General features: G+C 39.5%; 2 protein-coding genes across 4 annotated transcripts; one reads left to right on the top strand and one right to left on the bottom strand.

The window, feature by feature from the left end:
* Positions 1–1010: 1010 nt before the first annotated feature.
* LOC135642106 (transcription factor MYB1-like) lies at positions 1011–5278 on the top strand. Of its 3 annotated transcripts, XM_065157968.1 has the most exons (4): positions 1011–1149; positions 3197–3376; positions 4366–4495; positions 4566–5278. In XM_065157968.1, exons 2-4 carry the CDS (start codon positions 3280–3282, stop codon positions 4984–4986), a joined length of 648 nt encoding a protein of 215 aa, XP_065014040.1. In that variant the 5' UTR covers positions 1011–1149; positions 3197–3279; the 3' UTR covers positions 4987–5278. The 3 variants fall into 3 exon arrangements, with proteins under 3 accessions (XP_065014040.1, XP_065014039.1, XP_065014041.1); XM_065157967.1 differs by lacking the exons at positions 1011–1149; positions 3197–3376 and adding an exon at positions 3758–4018; XM_065157969.1 differs by lacking the exons at positions 1011–1149; positions 3197–3376 and adding an exon at positions 3814–4028.
* A 3074-nt stretch (positions 5279–8352) lies between these two features.
* On the bottom strand, positions 8353–9618 carry LOC103992255 (transcription factor MYB1-like). The gene is made up of 3 exons (XM_018828923.2): positions 9458–9618; positions 9168–9297; positions 8353–9091 (listed from the first exon to the last, which is right to left on the bottom strand). Exons 1-3 carry the CDS (start codon positions 9588–9590, stop codon positions 8545–8547), a joined length of 810 nt encoding a protein of 269 aa, XP_018684468.2. The 5' UTR covers positions 9591–9618; the 3' UTR covers positions 8353–8544.
* Between the last annotated feature and the right edge of the window lie 526 nt (positions 9619–10144).

Raw genomic sequence — 10144 nt, forward strand, 5'->3', positions numbered from 1 at the left:
AATTTTAAAAATAAAATAAATAATATTATTTAGTCTAATATCAGTTAGTTGTATAGATAAAAAATAAAACATGTGACATCGTATATTAGATCAATACAAAAATGATAGTTAAAAAGATAAAATTAACATTATTTTTAGTTTCAAGTGAAATTATAGTTTTGCTAATAAAATTATTAGAAAAAAATAAAGGTTAAAATTATTTTTTTGACTATTATTTTTTATCAATCCAGCACATAATATTACATATTATATTTTTCATTAATATAATTAATGGTGTTAGGATAAATAATAATTTTTTTATTTTTTCATAATTATAAGGATCTTAATATAAATTTTTTAAGTATAAAAATTACGATGATAATAGGATCTATATACAGGAGATAATAATATATAATTAATCCACATGGAATCTCTAGAAAGCTTTGTAAATCCTGTAAAATGTTTGCTAAACATTCAGAAATTCATCTAAGGAATTTGAAACAATTGATTCGAATAATTTTACTGTTTATGATATGATTTTACTATTTTACTAAAACCTTTGTTGATCATGATATCAAGTCTCTCAGTAAGTACACTACGTGAGATAACTATTAGGTTGGTCATAATAATCTGAATATAGCATATATGATCCTTGAAATATTTAAATATCGTCACTTCATTAACGTCTATATAATAATATATGATTAATGAGTAGATCATATGCAGCTGTTTTGAGTTTAAAATTATTATCATTTTAAATACCTAAAATACTATTTATTAGTTTCATCATTTGAAGATGAGCGGTATACTGTTAGTTATAGTTTTGAATATTAATGATGTTATTGAATTTAACTACAATAACACACACACACACACACATATATATATATATATATATAATATAATGTTAGTTACAATGTAACCTGCCATGTCACTATTATTTTGACGGTTGACTTTGAATTATTGCGACCACAACAGACCCATCTTCCCATGAAGCCAAAAAGCGGAAAGGGGTTCGTTCTTCGTCGGGAGAACTAACTGGAATCAAAGAAGTCACCCTATCCTTTAATTGGTTTTGCCCTTTCGCTGGAATCGAAGAAGGGGCTTCTGCTTCCTCTTGGCGATCCCTTGGAGCGGAATCGGTACACGACAAGACGACAGAGACACCAAGTACGTTCCGCAGAAGATTTTGTTCGCGTTGGATTTCCCAAGTGCAAATCTTTTTCTTTCTTGGTCTTTTTGTAATGATTTGAAGGGTTTTGAGTGGGTTGTGGTCCCATATGTGCAGGGCCACACATAGTTTATGGGAAACAGAGCTGTTAGGAACTGGTTTCGCTCAGAATCTTGTAGAAAGGAGCTCTGTTGGGTTCTTGCTTTCCTTTTCGGAGCAGTTGTGTGAGAGGATGTCCAATACACATTGAGGTTCTTTGTCTGAGATCAGTTTGTGCATAAGCCAAAGTTGAAAGATGAGGAGGGTGGATGTGAAGCACAGTGGAAGGACATGGATTAGACAGTTGTGAATATTTAGGAGTCCTTGGGATCCCAATTCAGGATTGTTAGTATATTGGGTTTTGAAGATGACTTAGAAAGGACCTTATGTTGATACCTGATGATAAAATGTGCAACACATGTGTGCACCGTTGTGAGCTGATTAGATTGCTGAGTATCGAGGGATAGGTATTTGAGGCCAATGCTGCTAGACCATTTAGGAGGCGGCATTTGAGGTTCTGATAATTAAAGAAGATGATAATGTTGACGACTAAAGGTTCAATGATCATGAGCATGCTGATATAAGAAAAGTAAGTACAAGTGGCATTGCAGTTCATGAGGTATCGTGGAAGATGTGAAGATCAATGATTTGTTAATTGAATATGGTTCAGACTTCAGATTGCTGATTCATGTTTTAGAAAAATACAGATTTGGACATTGTTTTGGTTTTATTTTCTTTCACATGTAGCAGCACATCTTACATGCAACATTCTTCGGTTGAAATGATTACTTTTATGGAGCATTACAAAATTCAGTACAAGGTACAGAATAATTAGCTGTTGAAATGATTAGCAGTTGGAAAAGAATTACCATTCCGAAAGACATTATTAAAGCATTATATTATCATTTCTTACCCCTGCTTATTAAAGCAAATCAGTGCAAAATCATTACATTATCATGATTATGTCCATCCTTAAGCTAATATTTGTCTCCACTGGGACATCTCCAAGCTAAATGGCACTTTTAAGGTAATTACCCAAGACACTAAGCAACAAAAACATATATATTTTATCTGCCATTGTCAACAGACTCTGACTACCTACAATTGTCTGTCCATCTTTTATTTTAGCAATTTGTCTTCACAAAAATTATGAATCTCCATTGTGAGTTGACAGATGGTTGTTATTAGCTAAAGCCTCTTATTGCCTCTGAGATTCTTAATCACATCTCTTGTTTGATCACTTGTCTGTTGCATCATGTTATATGAAGAAACTTCAGTCATTGTCTTTAAACTTAGGAAAACAAATACCTTCTTTTTGGTTTCTTAGAATTCCATGAAGTCCACCTCTGGGATTCTGGGCTGCAGCAGCACATCATGGGAATTTATCATAGTTCCCCACACCTTGCTGCCTTACCACTGCGACTAGCAATCCTATAGATGACGCAATTTTTTTTCTTTTTTTTAATAAAAAAGCTGAATCTAATTGTTAGATGAGAGTTGAAGAGGAGGATAAAGATGGAGGCTGGGGGGCTTTCTTCTTTAGTTCCAGTGTACTAGTTGGAGAAAAGCTACTTTCCGCTCTTTTTTTTTACTTTATGGTGGAATTGGAGTTGATGTGATCGGAGATGCCACAACTACCTTTTCTTTTCTAAGATCAGTGGCCAGGTCAGAAGTGATAGACCAAGTTAGAAGCCATTCAATGATGAGTGTTTAAGCGAGTGCTCCGCTTGGAATAACAGTCAGCTAACCTAAAAACCATTAGAATAATTGTAAGCTCAAACTAAATATATGAGAACTCAATTTGACAACTAAATATAAAAGGATGGAATTGTACAATGACTCATAATTTATGGACCAATAGTATAATTATCTCTTCATTATATAATGTAGATTATTTATGGGTTCTAGCTTCAAATAGGTTTTCCACTTATTTTGTTTTAAGAATTATGTGACGTCATTATAGATTATATCTTGTCCTGTTCATCAAGATATAGTTTTCATCTGCAGGTTGCCCTGTGTAAACATGCATTCAGGATCCTGCTAAAATGATCTAGAGCAGTACATAAACTACATGTTTAGCCATAACATTGATGCAAACAGTGGACAATCTACTACTTACAGACTATGTCCACCATTGGGACAATGGCGGTGGTAACACAAGCTTTGAAGGACTAGTGAGAATGGCAGGTGCAGTAGATTCATTCACATGTGGAATTTCATCATACTATTATGAGGTGCATAGTTGTTGCCTAACACATTGAAGAACTTTCTGATATTGACGGGAATGATTATTGTTCTATTCAATTGGTTTATTAGCCTTCATCATGCTATTATGAGGTGCATAGTTGTGGCCTAACACATTGGAGTCCACTTTCTGATGTTGATGGGAATGATTAGTGTTCTATTCAATTGGTGTAATAACCTCCAGTGATGCTGTTTTTTTAGCATAGCAGCCACATCCACATCACACAAATGACCACACGGCTGTTACCTGCCACTGAACCACTATGGAACTCCCCCACCGGTTCCTCAGTTATATGTATGTGAAAGTGAGACTACTAGGAGTGTGTGTGTGTGTGTGAGAGAGAGAGAGAGAGAGAGAGAGAGAGAGAGAGAGATTGTCCACTTAGGACTGAATCCACAGATAGGCTTGATACCACAGAGGAGCTTCGAGCTTGTAAGATTTGCCCTTAAACATGCGTAGAAACCCATGTTCCTCCAAGGAGGGCTTTAACAAGGGGTCTTGGAGTGCCACTGAGGACAAGATCCTGACAGACTACATCAGAGCTCATGGAGAAGGGAGGTGGGGGAAGGTTCCCAAAGGAGCAGGTTCTTTCAAGTTCCGTGAACTAGCTTTAGTGGTTCTTTATTCTTTCTGTCAGTGGTGATTGCAAATTGAGGGGCTAAATCTTGTGTTCTTTCTATTTTTGAAATTATAAAGGCTTTTTCTTTGGCTTCTCTGTATCTTTATTCTTATGCAGAAAACTCTAAGACTGATATGCATTCATTTATTGACACTGGTTTTCTAGATACAAGATTTACTACTTCGAATTAGTATTAAATTGAACAGACCATTTCAAGCCTTTTAAGTAACTTGCTATGTTGGACTTTTTTTTTTTTTTTCATACTGAGTTAGCTTGTTATTAGTTTATGACCCAAATTTGGTGTTGTTGTAGGCCTAAGTCGATGTGCAAGAAGCTGCCGGCTCCGCTGGCTGAATTATCTGCGTCCTGATATTAAGAGGGGGAACATATCCCATGAAGAGGAGGACCTTATTATCAGGCTTCATAATCTCTTGGGAAATAGGTAACTTGTACTATTTGCTTAGGACCATGCAAATTATTTCTTATGGAGCTTTTTCATGCTCAACTTACAGGTGGTCTTTGATAGCCGGAAGACTGCCTGGTCGAACAGACAATGAAATCAAGAACTATTGGAACACAGTCCTAAAGAAGAAGGTACAAGGTCAGTCAGTCGACATGCATTCAGGCGAAGATGAGCATATGAACGGCAAGAGCCAAGAAACGATCAGATGCCCGAAATTTGGGAATTCAACTGGCCGCAACGACCCTCCCTCTTTTCCTCAGCATGGGGAAAACAAGTTCGGAGAGTCGCTGGTCGATGGAGATTTCTTTTCAGAAACTTCTTTCTTAGCACCCGAAGATTGTGACCTATTTAATCCACTGATGGATTCCAACCATGAGGAGCTTTGTCCTAGACACTTTCTGGACCTGAACTTCTTCGAAATCTTTGAGAGCAATCTCCCAAAAGAACATGAAACTTTGTGGTGGTGGTGATCCTTGTGTATCTTCGGATAACAGTGTTTTGGGGGACATTGTCAAATTATATGCCGGTATGGACCTTAAATTATTTGCTGTAAACTTTCCAGTCTGAATCATAGTATTGGAGCCTGCTGAGTTAGAAGTGTAAGCTGCTCTCAGAAAATGTTGTGTTCTAAAATGTCGGCACAACATTGTGTCCCTATTGTGTACGTTTGTGCTACTCAAAGACCTTCTACTTTTCGTCCTCACTTGTTGAGACTGTATGTTTCTCAAGTTGATTATCAGAACATAAAATACAATTAAGATATTCTTTTTGATGAGCAGAAATGTTTTATCAATGTTATCAATAAATATGTCAGATAATCTGAAACAATTTGATTTGGATGTATATATCCACTTTTCTAGAATGCTAAATTCGTAAAATTGATTCGATTTTTCTTTTTTATTTTTTGAATCATAAGAAGACAGTTTGGAAATTAAAGACGTCGGAAGATAATGAATTAGAGATTATTTACCAGTCCTCACAAGATCCGATAAAAGAAGAACAACTCATGTGATTCCAGAGAAATTATCTGAATAAAACGTTGGAACACTATGATGAGCTGCTGTTTAAAGAACATGAGGTACCAACTCAGAACCGCTGCAGTACCGAGTGCTGGACCCCCACCACGTCATTCACCTACGGCGTCATCTGACACCCGTGAAGTGGATCCCGTTTCTATTTGCCTCGTGACGAAAAGAGGTACCTTAGTTCGTACCGACAAAATTAAATCCAGCGGCCAACACTTCGATTCCGGAGAAGGAAAACAGCGAGTTCGCAGTTCTTCCTAATACTTTCATATGTTGGGAGGAATTTTATATGATTTATAACTCGATTATAATTCTCAAATCAAATATATTTTCATCTCACAGTTGACGTAGGACTAGTAACAATGAATATTTGATGTAATTTGATCTTTTAGTACAATTAGTAACAGTAGATTTCACATGTGGATAATGAAATCAATCAGTCATGAAAACTCAATTTATTGATTCATTTCAGATAATTTTCGTTCTGTTTTTTTTTATATATAGATTCGAGCACAAAAATAAAAGAGAAAAATTATAATCATATTAAATCAAATATATGATTTATTTTTTTTAAAAAAAAATATTATTTTTAAATAATATTTTTGGAGTGATAGATTGATTTGTATCTGTGTGAAGATAATTTGTCGATCTTAATGATGTCCTCATTAGCCGATATTATCTTATTTGCTAGAGACTTGTACCAAACTTCTTTAGCCAACTCTTTCCACTCGGTGTAGGCAAAGTCAATAATATAAAAGTCCTAATATTCTCTTATCCGTACTTTCTTTCTTTTTCCCAGTGGATATTAACACGTGGTAATTTATTAAATATTTTTAAGTTAATTATCTAATGAGTTAATCAAATTTATTTAAATAAAAAGATAGATATAATTAATTACATCTTCAACCAAATCCAAGCGACTAACTAAACACGGGAAAGGACGAGACGACCCACGCGGCCTCAGGAAATTACAAAAGACACCTTCTTCGTCTGCGTCACTTTCGCCCACTTCCTTCTTCCCACCCCACCCTGCACGTCCGCTGCATGCATGAAAAAGACACGTCGCTGCTGTGCACCGTTAAAAGACTTCAAAAGGGTCATCGCCACTCACCGAGTTCTGCTCCCTCGTCTTGTCCCACCTCGGTAAACCACCATGGGATTCCTCGGACACAGTAGCTATCGTTTGATCAATGGCTTAGTCCCCTTAAATTACCTCTTACCCACACCAAGAACCAACCATATATGAATTATTGTCTTTCTCACTACCTCAAACACGCACCACCCCTCAGAATCGCTACGGTAAATGTCGGGACCAGTAGGGCTGAGGACAACTAAGCTTGCTTGGAATGTGCCCTAATCCTGAGTATCACGATCGAGCACTGTGTTCGACAAGACGATATGACGAACACAACACCTGCTGTTTTGGAAACTCTTATTTTTCAGGGTTTATCGGCTTATTAATCTTAACCAAACCACTGACCGCAGCTGTTTATAATTGTCATTATCAACTAGAGGTAGCTGCAAAGTACTCTGTTGTTAAGGCCAGAAGCCGGACACAAGTTGTTCATGTCCTCGTTCTAGCCTCGTAGAGGAACAGAGCAATGTTGTTAATAGTATTCTGACTGCTTCATGCTTTGACCTCCAATTTTCTAATGCCATTGAATTGTGGTTGCTTGAGGTTAGCTGACATTCTTTATGGCTTAACAGACTAATCTTTTAGCAACTACGAAAGCTGCTCTGATTTCTTATGTTAGCTTATTCTACGCGCTATCAGTTTCCTACTCCTCAGTAAGATTTGTTGTTGTTGTCTTTGATCTTGTATGTGCAGCTTGGAACGATGAACTAACCGCAGTGCATTGTTCATGAGGTTGGAAGACCCAAAGGTGGGAATCAAAACTCAGGATGAGTAATGATGACTAAGAGCAGAACATTCTTGTTGGAATAAACTAAGGCTAAGCAAATTAGGTAGGGAAACAGAGGGGTTTTGAACAGTGCCAAAAAAATTCATAAAGCATGTCTGTGTTCCACACACATTCTGACTCAGACTGGAATAATGCCTTACGCATCCTCCACTGCGCAATGAAAGCTCTTTGCGTTTCAAAGATGTCCCGAGTCCTTTTCTGTACTTATTATCCCTATCCAAATAGTTCATTCACTGCCCCAGCCTGATAGCACCAGTCCTAATGCACCGATCCTCCCTTTGCTGCGGTAGATGTAGGACTATTAGGTGGAATAAATCAAATTGTCTTTCTATTACACTGGAGTTTTGGTAAAAGGCTTCATCATAGAGTTACAGATGAAAGCTGAGCTGCTACAGTCATGAATGATTTCTGCACCTTTTTCTGTCACTCCTTAAAGCAAGATGCCATCATGCTAAGACGTACAGGACTGCCAATACCTCGACAGAATCGTAGCTCAGGAGCTGATGCTTTCAACCCCGATCAATTATGATCAAGGAAGACGATCATCCATATCGGCACCTGATGCCTTCAGACTGAGAAACAAACACTACTTTCCGCCTGTATGATTACTGAAAGTTAGCTGACATTCTTACTAGCATCTCTCAGAGAGTAAGCAATTAACTTTTTTATGTTCCCTCAATCAAAAATGTACTTTATGGAGTTTTAAAGGTTTTGATAAATCAATTTCTTCTTCTAAATTCCAATCTGTGTCTCTTATATCAACGCGGGAAGTGCAGAGCAGAGCTTTCACCAGTGGTTGCTTTTTGCTTTCTTTTGGACCTACCATATCCAAGCTGAAACTGTGGGACCATTGCAGTAGCTGCAAAGCACTACTCATTGTTCTGATGCATAAAGGTTGAAGAGCCCAAAAAGAAAAAGGTAAAGGCTTACACTGCTAAAACATTTGCATAGAGAGTGACAGAGGGCACACTATTATTGTCTGAGCATGCCACTCTAAAACCACATGTTTGGTCCACAAACTCATATTCTGATTTGGACTGGAAGAATGTACCAAATCATCAGATGCTGGACCACCGTAAGATCAGATGTGCTCGCCACCAATCCAAGTATCAGAAATAGCACCCTCGAGGAGGAATCTATCATCGAAGAACACATAGGAGTCACCACCACCACCACCACCACACCAGTCTCTCGTGTCCTGTGGGACAGTGCTCCCAAGGAGCTGGAAGAAGTCTAGTTCCAGAAGATACCTCGAGCAGAGCTCCTCGGTATCGAGACCTTTGAGTATGTCAAACAGATCGCACTCTTCGGCCACCATGGAAGAACCATCGGAATGGAGGTCTCCGACCGCCGGCGCCGACGAGTTGAACCGATTGCAATGAACATTCTGCACGCTCCTGCCCGATTGCTGATGACGGCTCGCGGCGCGGTCCTGGCTGCACTGCGTTGAAGCCTCGGCCTCTTTCTCGTTCTTGAGGGTCGCGGCTCCATCCCGGTCCGAGTGCAGGACGGTGGTTGCCGACGACGCAACCGGCTGAGCCTGCAGCTTCTTCTTCAGGACGGTGTTCCAGTAGTTCTTGATCTCGTTGTCTGTTCGACCCGGTAGTCTTCCGGCTATGAGAGACCACCTGCGAGTGGGCATGACGCAGAGAGATCAGCGAAGGAGTTACTCTACATGGTCTCGTGCGAGCAGAACACAAGTACCTGTTTCCCAAGAGATTATGGAGTCTGATGATGAGGTCTTCCTCTTCATCGGATATGTTCCCCCTCTTAATATCCGGCCGCAGATAATTCAGCCACCGCAGCCGGCAGCTCCGGGGACACCGATTCAGCCCTGAAACCGCATCATGAACACAGCTCACTTCTCACTTCACAAACCAAGACGATGTCTATAACGACTAAAAACAAATAGATAGAGAACCAAAAGAAAGGAGAACGCATGTTGCAAAGAAAAGCTTCAAGAACAAAGAGGCCATGCGTCGCTACGGTTGCACCTGCTTTCTTGGGGACCTTTCCCCACTTGCCCTCGCCATGAACTCTGATGTAGTCACGGAGCACCTTGTCCTCGACGGCGCTCCAAGCCCCCTTCTTGAGTTTCTCCCTGGAGCAGCATGAGCTTCTACCCATGGTTGGGACAGGAGACGGAGGAGGAGCTCCGGGCTTCCCTCTGTGAAATACTCTTCTTACCAGTGTGGACAGTCGTCGTTATAAAGATGGATCACGTACAGGTACATGCAATAATTGATCACGCGAGCCATACCAACGCCTACGCGCCCTGCGGAAGCGGCGGCTGCTGCTGCTGCTGCTGCTGCGACCACCTAATGGCCACACCCAACAAATATTACATCTCGTTTTCTCTTCGTATAAATCGAATAAAATATACAAGATTCGTATCGTGGGTCCCATCAGTTGCCACGTGGATAAGAGGAGCCAATACACACACACATACACGCACACCTGCCGTTCCCACTGGCCCTTCAAACCTCATCCCGATAGCGCTATGTGGTGGAAACTGGAAAGCGTCGCTTGCTGTGTGTCGGTCCTTTTCGGTCATAACGCATGAAAAGCGCTTCTTCCTCGCTTCCTTTTTTCTCTCTCTTTTTCTCTTTTTCATGCTGCAGATGCAGAAAGGTGGCGACAGTATGTTTCAAGTTAGGGACGTATGCTAATTTCCATTGGGG

The sequence above is a fragment of the Musa acuminata genome, chromosome BXJ3-7, assembly GCF_036884655.1.
Source record: "Musa acuminata AAA Group cultivar baxijiao chromosome BXJ3-7, Cavendish_Baxijiao_AAA, whole genome shotgun sequence".
NCBI classification, from domain to species: domain Eukaryota; kingdom Viridiplantae; phylum Streptophyta; class Magnoliopsida; order Zingiberales; family Musaceae; genus Musa; species Musa acuminata.